The sequence below is a fragment of the Schistocerca gregaria genome, chromosome 6, assembly GCF_023897955.1.
Source record: "Schistocerca gregaria isolate iqSchGreg1 chromosome 6, iqSchGreg1.2, whole genome shotgun sequence".
Taxonomy (NCBI): Eukaryota; Metazoa; Arthropoda; class Insecta; order Orthoptera; family Acrididae; genus Schistocerca; species Schistocerca gregaria.
The window spans coordinates 172,212,681-172,233,879 of NC_064925.1; the positions used below are offsets into that span (position 1 = coordinate 172,212,681).

At 41.5% G+C, this 21,199-nt stretch overlaps 1 protein-coding gene across 1 annotated transcript in view; it reads left to right on the forward strand.

Annotated features, from left to right (window-relative positions):
• Positions 1-21,199, forward strand: part of LOC126278403 (protein Spindly-like) — a 119,248-nt gene that overhangs the window by 37,685 nt on the left and 60,364 nt on the right. Inside the window, exons 3-4 of the mRNA XM_049978505.1 lie at positions 10,228-10,362; positions 15,176-15,355. Coding sequence (XP_049834462.1) covers positions 10,228-10,362; positions 15,176-15,355 — 315 coding nt within the window. The remainder of the gene's footprint in view (positions 1-10,227; positions 10,363-15,175; positions 15,356-21,199) is intronic.

The window sequence follows — 21,199 nt, forward strand, 5'->3', positions numbered from 1 at the left end:
GGTTCACGAAATTCCAGCGCTCTTGAAGTATTTCCTGGTGTCTTGTTTCTTTTATGACATAATGTAAGACCTTTTAATGTTTTACACATACGAATATATGCACTTCCTGCGTCATCGTAGCTGCCCAAGCACCGTGACGCTTGTTATCTGGCGCTCTATTCCAACTGCTGAAATGGACCTATTTCTAACAGGTCGCGGGAAAACATTGTGAATGGTGGTTTGAAAAGCGTTACATTCAAAGCAGACTTGCTTTTACGTAAGATGTGAGAGACCGTATGATGAATTTCTTAAATCACAATGCATTTGACTTTCATTTTAAAATCAGTTCTTTGAGGACGACTATTTAGAAGATTTTCGAGCCCAGAAGATCAGACATTTACATTGTTATTAAAAATTTTACTGGCAAATTTGTGTGATGTATCTGAAAGTGTAACAAGCGCAAAAAAGATCCACATTATATGTGGAAGCTTAGCTTCTCTTCCAGCTTATTAATCTTATGTGAATGCTATGTATATTAATTTAAACCATTAACTTTTCTTATTTGTGTGTTCACGCTACTTGAGAGTGATCTTGCTATTGGCTGATTACATCACGTGTCCTGTGCTGTCATCGGCGGGGGAGATCACAAGACATGAGCTATGACTGGCTTACAAAACGCATCGCAATCTCAATTTCAATGCTTCTGAAAGTGACATGCGGTATTTGACGGAATTCGAATTTATACCTTCATAACACGAAAATATACCGCATACATATTGCTGCACATAAAAGGTCTTTCAAAACGTGTTTTTCCCCCCTGAGTTTAGTTTTCTAAAGTGCCAGGAAATTCTACTCCGGTATATAAAACCATAAACATTAAAAGGATTGATGAGTTTTACAGTGCGGAATAAGAGTATACTGTAACTTAACATGGAAAAAGTGTATTTTCACTCTGGAGAGAGTCTATTTTAACCAGGAAATCCAGGGAAAATCCGGGAATTTTTTTCGTTGTCCTCGTATACACCTTGATAAATGACAGTAACAATAGATAAAATATTAATCCCACAACTATAAGAAATTAAAACAAACCTCAACACACAATAAACGATCTCACAAGAATAGCTGATCGAAAGTGCAGCATAGTGCAAGCAGGAAGTGACGTGGTGGCGGTTAAGGTCTGGCAACTGCAGTCAGTTGCTGCTGCTGCTGCTGCTGCTAAGGAGCTTGAGATTGGCTGAATGTGTGCCATACTGTCCTTGTGAGCCCCACCTCTGTACTTCCATGTATTTGTCAGTCCTAAAGTAATTTTGAATAATCTACACTCCACCACAAAGCCACTTAGATTAACAGTTTCTGTTGCACTACAGAGAGAGCATTTAAAATGGTTAAATTGTTTTAAGGAATTAATTTATTTTAAAACAGACTGGAGGAGATTGTTTTACAGCTCAGTGTAAACACACAAAACTGATAAAGAAACAGTTTATCATGCTCCTGATGAAAGATGTTACTAGACCTACAAATGGTCAAATGATGAGTATGCTACAAATGAAAACTTCAGATAAATTACTATAAAGCAGGTGCAAAGTGCATGTTAGTCTCTCTCTCTCTCTCTCTCTCTCTCTCTCTTTCTCTTTCTCTTTCTCTTTTTGTCCGTCAAAGATTTGGAAAAGTGTTGGTGTCATTAAATGCAGTGTTTCAAAGAATGGAGGAATTACGAATAAATGCAGTGTTTCAAAGAATGGAGAAATTATGAATCTCAACCAGTAATTACACCTAATCTGTAACAGAACTTATTTATCTTTAGAGATGTCACTAACTAGTGTACACTCAACACCTACATTATTGACAAAAATCTAAATATTATTGAAAAATTTGAGTGTGTTAGATAATGAAGTAGTTCACTGTTGAACAAAAAGATGTTGCCTGACAGGCACAATATTTTAGCAAGCAATTATGTTGCAATCTTTGGGTGCTCTGGCAAAGTGACTGCCTAGGAGGTAGCGCAGGGCTTACACTGCCCCCACCCCCAATCCCTCCCTCGAACCTGCTGTTCTGGACACAGTCTGCACCCAAATGTGGGCATGCATACAGCATCTCTTTCCCTCCTTGCCGCTCGTTGACAGGTTTGTGCTTGTCTACAATGGGGCCCCAGCCTTTGCAGCATCTTTTCCCTTCCATGCTGCATGTCTATCCTCTTGCTGTTCTTTTTCCTCTACCACGGGCAACATGTCTGGGCTGTTTTTGGTAATGTATTCTGCATTTTCGGTAGTTGTCATCGGAATACTCTCCACTGTTCCTTTTTTACCCCTCTCGTTAATCAGCTTCGGCATTTGAGGTTTTTCCCCTTCCCCTTCCCTATGCGCTCCTGAAGCCAGACTCGTGCGTCTTACGTGGAACTGGTGACTAGGTAATGCGTAATTCCCAGCCCCGGGGTAACATGTAGGGTTCACACGTACCCCATGGTACATGCCTGGTCCAGGGAGGGGCGACTGTACATGTCAGGCCTAGGGAGAGGTTATTGCCTGAGCTGCTACCTTCCCAATTCGCAGATTGGTCCGTCAGGTGTTTGGGAGGCGGACCTGAGGTGTGAACAGGCACCTAAGATGGGTGCACCCACTTCTGAAGGGGTCCTCCAGTTGTGAACAGCACACCATCGGAGACACTGGCAATCATGAGAATTTTTTTTTTGCAATGAGCCAATTATCTTCAGCCAATGGCTACGAAATGTAAATGGAATGAGGCTAATGATTTAAAGACCCTCCCGACTGTACCAAGGTTCCTCTGGTCAGTCCTTCGCTACGGTAAATCTGTTCATTATTCAGAAAGGTGTTGATGCTGTTGCTGATCCTGTGAAATCCTGCTGTCGTTTACATAATGGCATTTTGCTTTTGGAGACCACTTCTGATTCTGAAGCACAACTACTGCTTGCAGCTTCACTCCTCCTTGGCTATCCTGTTTGTCTCTAGGCCCATCAGTCACTGTATTCTTCCTGTGGTGTTATTTACATGAGACTGCTTCATAGTATGACTGAGGCAGAATACAGATTTACCTCTGTGATTAGGGTGTCACTACCGTCCACTGGGTGATGAAAAAAGTGGATGCCTCTGTAGTGCCCACACACACACTTTCGCACTTTTGATAGTGGTTCATTGGTCAAAGATCAAAGCAGGTAATGAAGTAATCATAGTCAAACAGTAGATTTCAATACCGATGCGTTGCTACCAGTGTCATCATTACAACCACACTCAAGTCCTGTCAACACCCAGCCAAATGTGTAACCGGTCTGTGATGGGGATGCTCATGAGGACAATTGTCTGCCTCCTCATCCTCATCCTTCTCCTCCTCCTCTCCCCTATTACATCAACAGCAACGCTGACCATGCCACTGCCTCCTGCAATTGTCCCATGTATCTCGAATTACGGAGATCCAGGTGAAAGAAAAAGTGTTTTACCTGATCACTCGCAAGTTGTTGGGTAGTCGGAAACCCTGCATTCTGCCATCTAGCACCTATAGTACTGTTCTTGGTACATCTCACTCCATGAAGCACTTGGCCAGGCAGACGTGTGCCAGCCTGCAGGAAAGGACAGGGGGAATGCTCCTGTGAAGACTACCTATGTCCCTCCAGCCAACCAACATCTGAATCTTTCTCTGATAACTGGAAGGTCCTGAAGTCAAACAAAGGCAAACAATGTTCTCTGTCGCCTGGCTGACCTCAGTGTCGCTGCTGCGCACTACCAACAGTTTTTCTGACCTGGACTCCGCAGACCGACAGCAGAAGAATGCTGACGCCCCTGTAGACCTCATGGAGCAGGATCCTCCTGCATCTGTGCCCTGTAGCACTGAGTTTTCGAAACCTGGCACTCAGCAGCCACCTAGGTGACACTCCTTCAAATTTTTGCTCATCATGACTCTCCTCCAATGGAACATTCGCAGCTTTTGATCCAATAGAGGATTTATGGATGCTCTTAGAATCGCAGCATCCACTTGTTCTATGCCTTCAGGAAACAAAATTGTGTCCTCATGAATGCTTTGAGTTCACATTTCTTCTTGGTCCATTTAACCCCCCCCCCTCCCAAAATTCGGCATTCCAACTCTTGGGGGAGTCATGCTGCTGGTATGGGATGACGTTCACAGTAAAAATTTCCCTGATTACCCAACTTCAAGCTGTTGCAGTTCACCTTTTCCTTCCTCACTTGACCTTTTCCTTCCTCACTTGACCTTTTCCTTCCTCACTTGACCTTTTCCTTCCTCACTTGACCTTTTCCTTCCTCACTTGACCTTTTCCTTCCTCACTTGACCTTTTCCTTCCTCACTTGACCTTTTCCTTCCTCACTTGACCTTTTCCTTCCTCACTTGACCTTTTCCTTCCTCACTTGACCTTTTCCTTCCTCACTTGACCTTTTCCTTCCTCACTTGACCTTTTCCTTCCTCACTTGACCTTTTCCTTCCTCACTTGACCTTTTCCTTCCTCACTTGACCTTTTCCTTCCTCACTTGACCTTTTCCTTCCTCACTTGACCTTTTCCTTCCTCACTTGACCTTTTCCTTCCTCACTTGACCTTTTCCTTCCTCACTTGACCTTTTCCTTACTCACTTGACCTTTTCCTTACTCACTTGACCTTTTCCCTTTGTACCATTTACGACTCTCCCTCATTCGGTGTCACCAGGGCAGACTTCCTCCAGCGTATTAGGGAGCTACCTCACCCCCTTTCTGCTGCTCGGTGACTAATGCACACTATCCCCTTGGGAGTTCTCCCAGAATGTGTTAGAGAGGTACTGTCTTGGCTAACCTTCTAATCAACTTAATCTTTGCTGTCTTAATACAGGAGCAACCACATTCTGTTCAGACTCCGCACATACACATATTTCCTTTCGGACCTAGCTTTCTGCACTGCTCATCATCTCGAGTCATCTGTTTGTTCTGACACTCGAGCGACATTTCCCATTCACTATCAGTTTGCTGACTTACACTCCCTGTGCATGCACTCCCAAATGGTAGCTTACTAAGGCTGACTGGAGGCATTACTCCTCCTGGCGGCCTTTGATGAACAACGTTTCCCCATTTGTGGTGACCAGGTGGAATATCTTACAAATGTCATCCTTACAGTTGCAGAAGGTTCCATTCGCCACACTTCCTCTTTACCAGGCAGTGTCCTGATCTCTTGGTGGACTGAGGTGTGCAGTGATGCAATACGCGTACGTAGATGTACTCTCCGCATTATTAACAGTCATCCTACAATGGCAAACTGCATTCATTATAAACAGATGTGTGCCCAGTGTCGTTGCATTCTTCGGGATAGAAAAAAAGCTAGCTGGATTTTATTCACGAGTTCTTTTAATAGTTCCACTCCTGTCGTGCAGGCCAACATCCGTTCCCCAATTTCCGGCCTGACAGTTGCAGATGATGTACTTGTGGACCTTGTTACTATCTCTGACACCTTGGGCTGCCATTCTGCAGAGATTTCGAGCTCCTCCCGCTATCACCCTGCCGTCCTCCATTGGAAATGAGTGGAGGAGGCTCGGGAAATACCATTGTCTTTCTGAATTGTGATTGCTACCATGCTGCCTTTACTATAAGGGAGTTAGGTCATGCTCTCACTTCATCCTGATCCTCCACCCCCAGGGCCACACGCTGTTGCAGCACCTTTCTCTTGTGGGCAAGCACTTTCTGCGTAATATGTACAACTGCATATGTGCAGAGGCCACGTTTCCCAGACGGTGGTGTGAAGCCACTGTCATAGCCTTTCCTTAGCCAGGTAAGGATGAACACTTTCTTTCTAGTTAGCATCTCATTTCACTCACCAGTGTGTTTGCAAGGTGATGGAATATATGATTCGTGCCCAGCTGGTATGATGGCTCAAGTCTTGCAATTTGCTAACCTTTGCAGTTTGGATTTCGAGCGCACCATTCTGCAGTTGGCCATCTCATCACTCGTTCCATCCGTGTCATGAATGGTTTTTTGCAGAAATCCCAAACTGGACGTGTTTTTCGATTTGGAGAAAGCCTAAGACACCTGCTGGAGGACTGGTATCTTCCGTACTATCTACATATGGGGCTTCCATTCCATGGGCACCAGCCTCACTTCCGACTTAGTTTTCAGTGTATGTGTGGGTTCTGCTTTGTTGGACACCTTTACCCAGGAAAATGGTGTACCTCAGGGTTCAGTCCTGAGCATTGCCCTATATGCTATTGTCATTAATGGCCTGTCTCCTGCCGGGCATCTCTGGCTCCCTTTTCATTGACAATTTTGCCATCTATTGCAGTTCTTCACAGACTTGTCTCATTGAACGGAGTCTTCAGTGATGTGTCGATTATCTTTACTCATCCAACATTGAGAATAGCTTTCGTTTTTCCACTGAAAAAACAATTTGTATGAATTCCTGGCAGCCCAGTTAGTTCCTTCTACCGTCCTTACATCTTGGCCTGTTGCTCTACTGCTTGTTGAAACTAGGAAATTCCTGGGGCTCATACTCATTAGAAAACGTTTTTGGTCCTCCCACATGTTGCACCTGGCAGCCCACTGTATGTGGTTCCTCACTGCCTTACATGCCCTTAATCACACTTCCTGAGGTGCAAATCGAACCACCCTCCTGTGTTTGTATCGGGTCACTTGTCCGTTAGTAACTAGACTATGGGTTTTTCGTTTATGCATCTGCCTGTCTCTCTTATGCCTTCTCAATAGTATCCACTATTGTGGCATCCGTTCTACCACTGGTGCCTTTTACACTAGCCCGGTAGCGTCTGTATGCAGAAGCCGCCGATGTCCTGCCGCCACGACTTTCTCCTCAGCAGATATGCGTGCTGTTTGTTGCCATGGGTGGCCACCCATCCTATGCCGCCTGAATTGATGACTGGTTTGATTGCCAGTATGGAGCGTGTCCCTCTTCTCTGTTACCTCCTCGAGTTCGCTTTCGGCTCATTCTCCAGCAGCTCAACTTCACGCTACCTGCAAGTTTCCTGGTGGGTGTGAACCCTTCACCACCTGGGCTTCATACGGAAGCCTATGTTCTACCTTGGCCTTCATTTGCTTCATCAGGACACTACTCCAGTGTCACTCCATCGCCTTCAGTTTCATGATCTTTGCATGGAAGTTTGCAATAGTATCTTTGTGTACACTGATGGCTCTCAGACTGATCATTGTCAGGTGTGCCTTTATCATAGGGCCGGCATTTTTCAATATCGGTTACCAGAACACTGCTCAGTTCTTACAGCCGAGCTCTTCGCTCTGTATCAGGCCATGCAGTACATCTGACGAAACAAGCTTTTCAATGGTGTCGTCTGCTTCGACTTTCTCAGTGCCCTTCAAAGTTTTGTGCTGTTCACTATCCATCCCTTAGTGCAACGGTCCAGGAAAGCTGTCACTGGCTCGCTTGTGTTGGAGCCACTGTGATGTTTGTGGCTTCCTGGTCAAGTCTGTCTGACAGGAAACAATGCTGTTGACACTGCTGCCAAGGCTGCAGTCCTCGTACCTGAGACCCCTTTGGTTCATGCTTTCCCTCTGATGATTACTATGTTACCGTCCTTAAGCAGGTGGTGTCACTTTGGCATCACCACTGGTCCTCTCTTCATGGTAAAAAGCTCCGAGTTATTAAGCCACTTCCGGTGGCTTTGATGACCACCTCTTGGTGCTCTCGCCATGAGGAAATAATTTTAACTAGGTTATGTGTTGGGCATTGTCTTTTTAGCCATCGCCATTTGTTATGTGGTGCTCCCCCACCAATTTGTGCACATCACGCCCAACTTTTGACTGTTCATAATTTCCTGATGGAATGCCCCCATACCCCCTCTTTTTTTTTAAAAAAAAAATTGCTTATGTTCTCATTGTTGTTTGCTGTCTGAGTTATCAGCCATTAGAGTGAATGACGTGCGGACTGTCATAGCATTAAGGCGAAAGCTGTTCAATTTTTAGTTCTGGACCTCCATTTCTCTATGGCATATTTTATAGACCTTTGCCCATGTCTCTGTTTGTAGCTGTCATCTCTTCCATCGATTGGGACTGATTTTTAACTCCTTTCTTTGTCTTTGTGTTCTACAGTTTTGACATGGGCACGTTTGACCCTTTTGTGTGTGTGTGTGTGTGTGTGTGTGTGTGTGTGTGTGTGTGTGTGTGTGTGTGTCAGTGTGTGTGTGTCAATCTAATGTTCGCTCCCAGGGGTGCATTCTGGTGGCAGCTCTGCTGTTGCTCTGCCTTCCTCTTCCTTTTTTGTAATGTGATTCATTGCAGGTCCCCAGGCCTCACTAAGGCTGTAGTGACAATCATGATTGATATGTGTGTCCCTTACTCCAGTCTCTGTAACTTCTTTAATTACACACTCACAGAAGCTAGACAATTGTGTTACGACTTTAGAAAAGTTGTGATCCATCCTGTGTCATTCTGAAAGGTAGTCTTCTGCGACTACCGGCTGGTTAGGCTGCTGCAGTCTGGTTTGCCATGGTTTTCAGCAACAATCTTAAACATCATGCACCATTTGACCTATGTCAAAATGGGGATCTGATAGACCCTGAACTTCCATAGTCTGATGTCATGCTTGATACTACCTAGTAGTGCCAGTACTTGAGCTGATGGGTGGAAGACAGTCTTCATTTGATGTTTTCAAAGAATTTGTCCAATCTTTCCAGATAATGGGCAACAAAATGGAATAAATGCAATGGCCACGTCCTCCTGAGGTTCCTCTTCTGTTCCTGCCGTTGCACAGTCGGTGTAGCACATAGAGCTCCACAGTGTATGCCACTGTGGTAGATGTTTTTCTGGGTCATAATCCTCAGGTGTCAAAGTTCTTGGTTCTGGCCCATTGTCAAAGAGGGTATAAGCCATTGTTTACGCCATTTCTCTGCACTGGGCAGTAGCAGTTGTCTGTAAGTATCGGTCAATGTGCCTCTTCGTATTGTAAATGCTGTGACCTGATGTGCCATTCCCTCTTCTTTTTACCAGGACAGCCAGAATCAGCAGCACTCCACCCATTTTGACTTCGCTGGTAAAATTGATGTTCTGATGTGTGGAATTCAGGTGTATGAGGAAATCATTCAGTTTCCGTGTGGCCACACAACTTGGGTGTAATTGATTTACTGGAAGAAATAGAAAGATTTCTGTTAGGCTGGTACCAGGGCTCCCTTCTTGAAATGTTAGACATGTGTGTTTTACCATGGGTCTGCCAGTTTGAAGTTACTTACATAGATGAATTGGTGCCTATTGTCAAAGATCATTGCCAGGAACACCAACAACAAAATTACTAGGTTCTGACACAGACGTCTAACTTTTAGGACTGTGTTATTAAAGAATTTATCAAGATTTGAGTAAGAGAACCACTGATCATTGTGATAGGGGCCACCTCCTTGTGACTGGAAAACTTGCATTGAGTCATATTAAGAAAGGAAGGATACAGTTCACAATGGACAGACTTTGGGGGCAGGCAGAGCGACTGCAGAGACGCCACCAGCGTCCATTTTTAAATGGAAAAATAAACATTGAAATGCTAGCCAAGTGTTTAAAATTTTGAAAGGAGCCATGGTAAATAGGATTCAAGGCAGTTACGGTAAAACACAAGGTGGTCAGCCAGTAATAAAAGATAAGTGTGTGTTTCTTTGGAATTTCATAAAACATATTTGTGATCACATTTTTCTGTCCCTAAACTTTATTTTTAGGTTACTGTGAAATTAGTAGTTAAGTATTGTGCTCGATTTGATGTACTTCTGAATTATTGATGCTTTCAGAACAGTTAAAGTCAACCTAGAGTAATCAATAATCCACAATTATCACCTAAAAGATAATCTATCAATTTCATCCCCAGGTGGGCTGAAGTTGACTATGGAGTTTTTTCAGTATTTTACAATGTTTTAGATCAACAGGTAATAAAGACCAAATATTTTACTGCTACAGCTCAATACCCATGATCTGATGAAAAAAACCGTGTATTAATTTTATTGGTTTCAGAAATATTTAAGTTTAAAATCCAAAATTTATCAATTTTGCCCCATTTGGCAGTATCTCATCAGTGCTAATGAGAGAAGGGTTAAAAGTTAATATGATACCACTGCTGGTCCTCGGTGGTGAAGATGTGAACTTTTGTTTTTATGACTTTCACAAGATGTTTATTGCACTGTCCTCATTTTAAGTAACTTTGTTTCCTTTCAGTTACCAGTACTTTGAATAATAATTTACATGTAACTTTGTCCTTATTTTCATAGTTTCTTGAAAGTAGCCTTTTCTAAGGAAAAGTTATCATGGAGTGTTTACTATATTTATTTTCAGATTGTTGAACTTGAATCAACTATTCACGAACTTCAAGAAGTTATATCAGATTTAAAACCGGCAAGCATAAAAGATGCTGGAGACCAACGTATTAGTGTAACTACTAACAATTCTGAGGAGTTAGTGAGATTACAGGTAATGTGTTAACATTGTCTCCACACTGTATTGACACGTACAAACTACCTTCCATTGGCAGTTTTGAAATATTTGCTGAGGAAGATCTATGTCCTATGATATTGACAAATTGTCACTAAAGTTAAAAATTGTGTAAGTAATATTGTACCATGAAAAATTATGTTAAAGAAATGTTCCAGTCAAAGAATTTACTGCTGCAGCTTGAGTGATCTGTGCAGTTAATTACTTGCTGTCATTATGAAAAGTAATATGGCAAATTAAACTAGTGTTTGCAGTTTTATGAGATCAGAAACTTTTATAGTTTACTTTTGTTCCACACAAGCATGTGGATGTGCATGCCATTATGCATGTACAGGGTGTTCCATGTATCTGGTAGCAGCCAGCCCAGGGTATTTTTTTATCCCCACCCCCCTACCAGTACCACACGGCGTGAAGGCCGTACAGACATATGCGCCTTTTCAACCAGTGTCATTAGAACAGTGAAACGGGCATCACGAGTGTAACAGTGAAATTTGTGAACATAACAATGGCAAGAGCAAATTATTGTTCCATGACAAGTGTTTGTTTACAGTTTGTGTTTGCAATGTCCATTCGTACTGTTCGGAGATTATTTCAACAGAGGTTTTGAGGCATTAGAGTTCAGAGTCATGATGCAGTTCACAAATTAGTGAATAAATTTCGTGAAATGGGACTTGTTAAAGACAAGAAGCACAAATAATGGTGTACGGTGCCCACAGGAGCTCATCTTGATGACGTTGCATACTGCCTGGGAAATTCCCCTAAGAAGTCTCTTAGACGTCTTTTGCAGCAAAGACAAATATCGTGTACCTCTGTACAAAGAAGGGCAAAGCTTATCTCAGAGTTGCACTTGCAACCTACGCCCTCAATTGTTTGCTTGACGTATTCCAATCTCTGTCTTCCTCTACAGTTTTTGCCCTCTACAGTTCCCTCTAGTACCATGGAAGTCATTCCCTCATGTCTTAGCAGATGTCCTATCATCCTGTCCCTTCTCCTTATCAGTGTTTTCCACATATTCCTTTCCTCTCCGATTCTGCGTAGAACCTCCTCATTCCTTATCTTATCAGTCCACCTAATTTTCAACATTTGTCTATAGCACCACATCTCAAATGCTTCGATTCTCTTCTGTTCCAGTTTTCCCACAGTCCATGTTTCACTACCATACAATGCTGTAGTCCAGACTTATATCCTCAGAAATTTCTTCCTCAAATTAAGTCCGGTATTTGATATTAGTAGACTTCTCTTGGCCAGAAATGCCTTTTTTGCCATAGCGAGTCTGCTTTTGATGTCCTCCTCGCTCCGTCCGTCATTGGTTATTTTACTGCCTAGGTAACAGAATTCCTTAACTTCATTGACTTCGTGACCATCAATCCTGATGTTAAGTTTTCTCGCTGTTCTCATTTCTACTACTTCTCATTACCTTCATCTTTCTCCAATTTACTCTCAGACCATACTGTGTACTCATTAGACTGTTCATTCCGTTCAGATGATCATTTAATTCTTCCTCACTTTCACTCAGGGTAGCAATGTCATCAGCGAATCGTATCATTGATATCCTTTCGCCTTGTATTTTAATTCCACTCCTGAACCTTTCTTTTATTTCCATCATTGCTTCCTCGATGTACAGATTGAAGGGTAGGGGCAAAAGGCTACAGCCTTGTCTTACACCCTTCTTAATACGAGCACTTCGTTCTAGATCGTCCACTCTTTTTATTCCCTCTTGGTTGTTGTATGTATTGTATATGACCCGTCTCTCCCTATAGCATACCCCTACTTTTTTCAGAATCTTGAACAGCTTGCACCATTTTATATTGTAGAACGCTTTTTCCAGGTCGACAAATCCTATGAACGTGTCTTGATTTTTCTTTAGCCTTGCTTCCATTATTAGCCGTAACGTCAGAATTGCCTCTCTCGTGCCTTTACTTTTCCTAAAACCAAACTGGTTGTCACCTAGCGCATTCTCAATTTTCTTTTCCATTCTTCTGTATATTATTCTTGTAAGCAGCTTCGATGCATGTGCTGTTAAGCTAATTGTGCGATAATTCTCGCACTTGTCAGCTCTTGCCGTCTTCGGAATTGTGTGGATGATGCTTTTCCGAAAGTCAGATGGTATGTTGCCAGACTCATATATTCTACACACCAACATGAACAGTCGTTTTGTTGCCACTTCCCCTAATGATTTTAGAAATTCTGATGGAATGTTATCTATCCCTTCTGCCTTATTTGACCATAAGTCCTCCAAAGCTCTTTTAAATTCAGATTCTAATACTGGATCCCCTATCTCTTCTAAATCGACTCCTGTTTCTTCTTCTATCACATCAGACAAATCTTCACCCTCATAGAGGCTTTCAGTGTATTCTTTCCACCTATCTGCTCTCTCCTCTGCATTTAACATTGGAATTCCCGTTGCGCTCTTAATGTTACCACCGTTGCTTTTAATGTCACCAAAGGTTGTTTTGACTTTCCTGTATGCTGAGTCTGTCTTTCCAACAATCATATCTTTTTCGATGTCTTTGCATTTTTCCCGCAGCCATTTCGTCTTAGCTTCCCTGCACTTCCTATTTATTTCATTCCTCAGCGACTTGTATTTCTATATTCCTGATTTTCCCAGAACATGTTTGTACTTCCTCCTTTCGTCAATCAACTGAAGTATTTCTTCTGTTACCCATGGTTGCTTTGCAGCTACCTTCTTTGTACCTATGTTTTCCTTCAGAACTTCTGTGATGGCCCTTTTTAGAGATGTCCATTCCTTTTCAACTGTACTGCCTACTGCACTATTCCTTATTGCTGTATCTATAGCGTTAGAGAACTTCAAACGTATCTCGTCATTCCTTAGAAATTCTGTATCCCACTTCTTTGCGTATTGATTCTTCCTGATTAATGTCTTGAACTTCAGCCTACTCTTCATCACTACTATATTATGATGTGAGTCTATATCTGCTCCTGGGTACGCCTTACAATCCAGTATCTGATTTCAGAATCTCTGTCTGACCATGATGTAATCTAATTGAAATCTTCCCGTATCTCCCGGCCTTTTCCAAGTATACCTCCTCCTCTTGTGATTCTTGAACAGGGTATTCGCTATTACTAGCTGAAACTTGTTACAGAACTCAATTAGTCTTTCTCCTCTTTCATTCCTTGTCCCAAACCCATATTCTCCTGTAACCTTTTCTTCTACTCCTTCCCCTACAACTGCATTCCAGTCGCCCATGACTATTAGATTTTCGTCCCCCTTTACATACTGCATTACCCTTTCAATATCCTCATACACTTTCTCTATCTGTTCATCTTCAGCTTGCGACGTCGGCATGTATACCTGAACTATCGTTGTCGGTGATGGTCTGCTAACGATTCTGATTAGAATAACCCGGTCACTGAACTGTTCACAGTAACACACCCTCTGCCCTACCTTCCTATTCATAACGAATCCTACACCTGTTATACCATTTTCTGCTGCTGTTGATATTACCCGATACTCATCTGACCAGAAATCCCTGTCTTCCTTCCACTTCACTTCACTGACCCCTACTATATCTAGATTGAGCCTTTGCATTTCTCTTTTCAGATTTTCTAGTTTCCCTACCACGTTCAAGCTTCTGACATTCCACGCCCCGACTCGTAGAACATTATCCTTTCGTTGATTATTCAATCTTTTTCTCATGGTAACCTCCCCCTTGGCAGTCCCCTCCCGGAGATCCGAATGGGGGACTATTCCGGAATCTTTTGCGAAGGGAGAGATCATCATGACACTTCTTCAACTACAGGTCCTGTGGATACACGTTAGGTGTCTTTAATGCAGTGGTTTCCATTGCCTTCTGCATCCTCATGTCGTTGATCATTGCTTATTCTTCCGCCTATAGGGGCAATTTCCCACCCCTAGGACAAGAGAGTGCCCTGAACCTCTATCCACTCCTCCGCCCTCTTTGACAAGGCTGTTGGCAGAATGAGGCTGACTTCTTATGCCGGGAGTCTTCGGCCGCCAATGCTGATTATTTATCAAAATTTAGGCAGTGGCGGGGATCGAACCCGGGACCGAAGACGTTTTGATTATGAATCAAAGACGCTACCCTTAGACCATGGGTGCTTGGGCTAAGGCCCTCTAAAGTATCAGTAGTACAAGAACGTAGACTTGGTGATCTTGCGCATAGGGTTAAGTTTTGTGAATGGGTTTTAAAAAAATTGCATGATGGTGCAATGGATCTTTACATCATTCTGTTGTCAGACAAGGCTTGATCACATTTCCATGGGTATGTTAATTCCAAAAACTGTCGACATTGGAGTGCAGATAGACTTTTTGTGCTTAATGAGGAACCCCTTCATGATCAGAAAATAGGTGTGTGGTGTGCAGTAAAAGTCCTGATATAACTCTGTGTGATTTTTATTTGTGGGTAACACTGAAGTACAAAGTGTGCACAACAAATTCTCATACGACGTAAGAACTCAAGGTTAATATCTGTGAATCAGTTAATTCAATATCTCTCAGAGAAGTACATCGTGTGATTATTTCTTGAGTAGATGTCAGAAATGTATGGAAAATAATGGCAGGCATGTCCAGCATCTCCTTGCGATACATGGGTGAGTACAAAATTTGTTTGTTTTATATTTTAAACACAGCCATCTCTTACCGCAGCAGTAGATGGGCAACATGGCATCTGATAGCCGGGCAACAGAGTACTTGCTGCCTGACATCTACTGCGCTGCACAGAGGGTCATCTTATAGATAGAACAAACAACCAGTATTTGGCTACAATGTGTTTTAGCATTCTTGCTGCTGATTGTTAAACGTCTGTTTCAGGCTGAAAAACAGGAAGCAGAGAATGCCTACTTATTGTTGCAAAACACATACAAAGAATTTCAGACACAGAATACTCACCTGGAAAATGTAAGAAATGAACTTTTGACCCAGATTTCTGAATTACAGTCAAAACTGGCTCTGAAGATTGATGAATACAATGCATCCAAAGAAAATGTGGAAGTAAGTAGTAGCAATGAAATAATTTTGATGACGTGATTCTTCAATTTCTCCATTCGTATTTCATGACGAAATAAATCTCGGGTGAACAGCCTGGTGTGAGTGTACAAAAGACACTCACAGCAGGCTGTTCACCCAAGAATTATTTCGTCAATTTTGATGGTATTTGCTAGTCTTCTATAGTGAAATTTTTTCACTAGTTTATAGTTGTGCATATTAAATAAGTCTTATTACCTTACACATTTGGTATGACAGTAACACATTATCTTGGAAAATGTTGTTTGCAAAGAGATTTGTTTAGTGTTACATACGTTTCAGCTACCTTTATGCTGCAAAATACAAACATCTTTTTTATGGTGTACTCCACGACCTCACCAACGCATATGTCTAACTATTAAAGATAGAAGAAAAGATGCTGCTGCTGTACAAAAGGCACATTACAAAAAGAGCAGTATAAGACAATAGAATAAGTAAATAACCAACACCTTGAAGTGTAACAGATTTCTTTGGCTTCAAGTGGTGTGTTAAGCCTTACCCTTTCAATACAATGTAAGTCAGTCATTGGTTGACAGCCAGAATATACAATACACATTGAACAAGGCAAATGTATATCTTGGAGTGTAAGCAGCTGTAAAAAAGGCGGTGTACTTGTTTGTATCAGAAAATGAATACATGTGTAGCAAAGGAGGAGAGTCCGAAATCATTCAGCAATAGCTGTTTTTTTTAAAATAACTTTCCAATCTGACACAGGCATTGCAACACGGGGAAAAAGTCTGATACCTGGGACACAATACTTCTACGACTACTTCAAAGTGCAAGAAGGTAAAGTTTATAATCTACGGCGACCATAAAATACACGCAAATGGATTGTTAGAGATGCGTGGTACATCCCAACCTATTTCAGATCACAATTTATTTGGAACCACTGTGAAGTGTAAAGAACAAATGCACGTTTACTATGTTGGTGTTATGTGGATGTTTAGGGCACATACTTAACGGATACCATTAGTGCAGAATGGATGGTTGCTATCCCAATTTACTGAAAATTTTTGTTATTACAAATTGCCTGTGGGTCAGATGGAGCTAGATTGGTAAGTGAGCAGTCATTGTCAGTTGCTGCATTTATACACCAACCAAGGGGAAATAGTGGGACAATAATTAGAAAGAGATTAATCTTTTCAAGGGTAAACCACTGGATGAAAATTAAGGAAAGAGTGTCCATAGGCAGTTTTATGGATTTGTACTGAGGAAACTTAGGAAAAGAAATAGCAGGTAGGGTGGAGTAACAATGTGATTAGAGATGGAGAGGCTACAGAGCAGCACAAGTGTGTGGGGATAATTTGAAAGGGAAAAATAATGAGAGAGTAACTAGAAAATAATTGTAGTTAAGGTTAAAGCAGTAAAAGACAAAATGGCAATTTAAAAAACTAAAAGTGAGAAAAATGGAATTTGTGGAAAATGGGCTGAAAAGCTTTAAGATACGCTGTAAAAGGGAATACAGTAAAGAAAGAGTGGCAGGAACTAAGAAGGATATGGTCAAATAGATGGTGCTGTGTTAATGTGTTTTCAGTTCAGTTACACTGTTTAAATAGATAGTGTGTTGAAAATAATCTTCCATTTACAATGCTCATATCAGTTTATAAATAAGGTATGTTTTAGCAAGCAAGTAGTAAAATAATATTGTGATAGGTGGTCGAAATGGACAAAAAAAAGGAGGCTATGGGATATAGAGTTGGGATCCAAGAAGTACTACCTATTCCCTAATAACAGAAGCACCTTTTGTAAATGTAATAGTCCATAATACGTGGTTGTTAACCCTATTTGTTATATGAATATGTTAACATGTAGCACTGTATCGATTTCAAGCTGCTGTGGACATCGGTTATGTGTGCTGTCATGTCTTTCCTTTTAGGCTATAAACCATAATCATGCCACCTCATAGTGCTAGAGTTCAAAGCCCTTCTAAAACCACTGAATCTCACATAATGTTAAGCACAGTAAGCTCGTTAAAATCTGAAGTCGACAGTAGTGAGACCTTTGCAGAAAATTTCAGAGTATGCCGGAAGGATGGGAAAACAAGAAATGGAAGTGGTGAACCTCTTACAGGAGACAAGAACCTCAGAACCATCAACATAGAAGTTTAAGCTGGATGTGAGATTGTTTGGACAATACTCAATATCAAGGGTAGGCAAAAAATTCTAATAGGATTCTTTTATCCAGCATCACATGTTCATTCAGTATAACGAAAAAGTTTAGAGAGAACTTCAGTTTGTACATAAGTTCCCAATAATGCTGTAATCATTGAAGGAGACTTTAATCTTGCAATGATCAATTGGGATAATTATAGTTTTGCTAGTGGTGACCATGACAAGACATCTTGTGAAACATTACTAAATGCCTTCTCTGAAAACTACAGGTAATTCAGAACCCCACTCGTGATGGAAATATATCTAATGACAACAAACAGACCTGAAATTGGTATCATTGACCATGAGGCACTTCTAGTGACAATGAATACCAAAATGTGAAGGGCAACTTAAACAGGCAGAAAGATTTATATGTTCAACAAAATAGACAGTGAAACAATAATGTTGTACCTCAGTGAGGCATCTGAATCTTTTAGCTTAGGACAGGAGCATGTAGAGGCACTATGGCTCAAGTTTTAAAAAAATAGTCAATCATGCACTGGACAGATATCCACCCAGTAGGACAGATAACAATGCGGCAGGTGTCCCATAGTATACAGTCACTGTAAATAAACTTACAAAGAAACAGAGATTACTGTACAAAATGTATAAAATAAAGCATAGGGCTATAGATAGAGAGGTGCATATGAAATTGTCTGGCAATCAAGACAGTAGTAAATGAAGCCTTCAATGACTACTGTAGCAGAATATTTTCAAATTATATTTTACAAAATCCATAGATATTCTGGTCATATGTAAAGGGTGTTAGTGACACCGAAGTTTGTGACTAGTCACTCATGGATGAGACTGAAATTGAAGTTGAGAGTAGCAGAGCAAAAACAGAATAAAATGATGAAAGTCCAGGATGGAATAATGACAGTATTATGAGGAGAATGGATCACTGCTCACTATATAGCCGAGAAATTGAGCTACAGGCAGACACAACAAAAGAGCTACTGAACGTGTAAGCTTCTAGCCAGAAGGCCTTCTTCAGAAATAAATGAACTGCGCACAGAGTCACTCACACAAATGTAACTCTCACACACATAACCACAGTTTCTGGCAGCTGAAGCCAGACTGTGAGCAACTGCCCTTGACAGGAGAAGCAGTCTGGGTAGTGGGGGGTAAGTAGGAGGCTTGGGTTGAGAGGGGGGGGGGTAAGAGCAGGGTATGGTTGGAGGATATTAAAGTGCTGTTTGTGGGAGCATACGGGGATTAGATGGAGAGGAGGTAAGGCAGCTAAATGCAATCTGCAGGTTAGATGGAGCGTGAGGGGTATAAAAAAAAGAGAGAAGTAAAAACTGTGGATGTGCTTGTGGAGTACAAGGCTGTGGAGTGGGAACAGGGAAGGGGATAGGTGGAAGAAGGACAATGACTAATGAAGGCTGAAGCCAGGTGGTTTACAGGAACATAGGATATATTGCTATTCAGAAAAGCTGATATTGATAGAAAGAATCCAGATGGCAAAGGGTGTGAAGAAGTCATTAAAACAAAGTAATAGTTGAGCAGTGTGCTCAGCAACTGTGTCGTTCAGCTGTTTCTTGGCTACAGTTTGTTAGTGACCTTTCATGCAGACTAACAGCTTATTGGTTGCCATGCCCACATAGAACAAAGCACTGCTGTTGCAACTTGGCTTGTAAATTACGTGATTCATTTCACATGTAGCCGTGCCTTTGATGGGACAGGTGATGACTGTAACTAACTGACTGACTGGACTGGAGTAGGTGATGGTGGGAGGATGAGTGGGACAGGTCTTGCATCTAAATCTATTACAGGAATATGAGCCATGAGACTAGGAGTTGTGTAGGGATGGATGACATTCTTCATTTGAATGACTGCTTCGTAGCCTGTGCCATCTGAATTCTTCCTACCAATTCCAGTTTTTCTGTATTGCACCGGTGGGAACTCTTAGTCTGCCCTATCCTGCCCCTACTCTAGCACATACATAGTCTTTTCACTTTTGTCCTTTCCTGGATGCACCCTGCCTCCTGCCTAACCTTTTGACTGTACCTGTCAGCTCTAGCCTATTTCCACACCTCTTCCCTGTTTGCTCCCACAAGTAGCACTTTTATCGTCCCCAACATGTACCCTGCTCTCCCTACTCCTCCCTGCCTCAGCTATCCCCATGACTCAGTTTGCTTCTCCCATCATTCACAGTTGCTAACAGTCTGGCAGCAAGAGACAGTTGGCCTTTTGTGAGTGAGCTGCGTTTACTTTGTGTGTGTGTGTGTGTGTGTGTGTGTGTGTGTGTGTGTGTGTGTGTCTTCTGTACTTCAGAAGAAGGCTTTCTGGCCGATAGCTGACTTGTTTATTAATATTTTTTGTTATGCCTGCTTGTGACTCAACATTTCTGCTATATCTGTGTTGATCTACTGTGGTTACAGGACAGTGACCAGTCAAGTATTTACCAAGGAAAATCACCAAACAAACATGTGTTTTGAGAAGTTACTGTCCTGAGACACCCATAACGCCATCTTCAGGCCCTATGCAGTCCAAGCATAGGTAACCAGACATATTGATACTTGCATAATTGGGCCATCAGTATCTGGATTTCAAGAATTTGTGTTTGGAGTGTTTACTTCAGACTTAGGAACAACTCTTCATATCTTTGAAATAAACACTCCAAAAACAAATTCACAAAATCCAGATATTGATGGCTCCAGCTAAGTATCAATATATCTGATTGTTCATACATGGGTGAAAATACACAATTTATACAGGCATGAGTCATTTCTTCATCTGGATTAACCCAACATGCAAAGCTCTGCAAACTTCAACAATCATCAGAATTCTCAATGCCTAGGTGCAAGTCGCAACAAGCACAACATGGTTCTATATGTTCAAGCATGACTCATCAGCAGTGCTTCAAAGTCCCTTTCATTTCCAGTTCTGAACTGTGTGTCAGGTGTGGCAGTTCCCTGTACATATTTTGATTATTTTTAATCTGCAGATTATTGAAATTAAGCCACAGAAGAATGATCAATATACAGCATTTCCAAGGATTTTGATAGACAAGTGGTGGCATGTCACAAAACTAAATGAGATGTCCAAAAATTTATTTCATTTTTGAATTCAGCACCCACGAGTTAGTATGGAACACAATTTTCTTTGTACAAAAATGTTGCCAATTGGTACTATGTAAAATATTGAACCTATTGCTGAATTTTATCTCGTATTGTATACTTACCTTATGCTTTATATATGTGGGGAGAGAGAGAGAGAGAGAGAGACAGAGAGAGAGAGACAGACAGACAGAGAGAGAGAGAGAGAGAGAGAGAGAGCTGTCTGTCCATATTGTTACATTTCAGAAAACTCATTTACATGCGTCTCCTTTGTCTATTACACACAAAAATTATTATATTTATTAAAATGTCATAAATCTTTGAAAATTACAGCTGTAATGATACTTACCTCTCAGGGTTCAGTGGTTGCATCGATAGAGAAAAGTTCTCTCATAGTTGAGATTTTGAGGGAAAAAAAACTAAGTCATGCACATTGTAAATTTTCATTGCAAGAAGTTTGAAGTAATACGTTTAATTGACAGCATATCCGAACTTTCATGAAATCACAACATTTACATCATTCACCATCATTGGAGTTGCCAGTTTATATTCCGTGTGTGTGTGTGTGTGTGTGTGTGTGTGTGTGTGTGTGTGTGTGG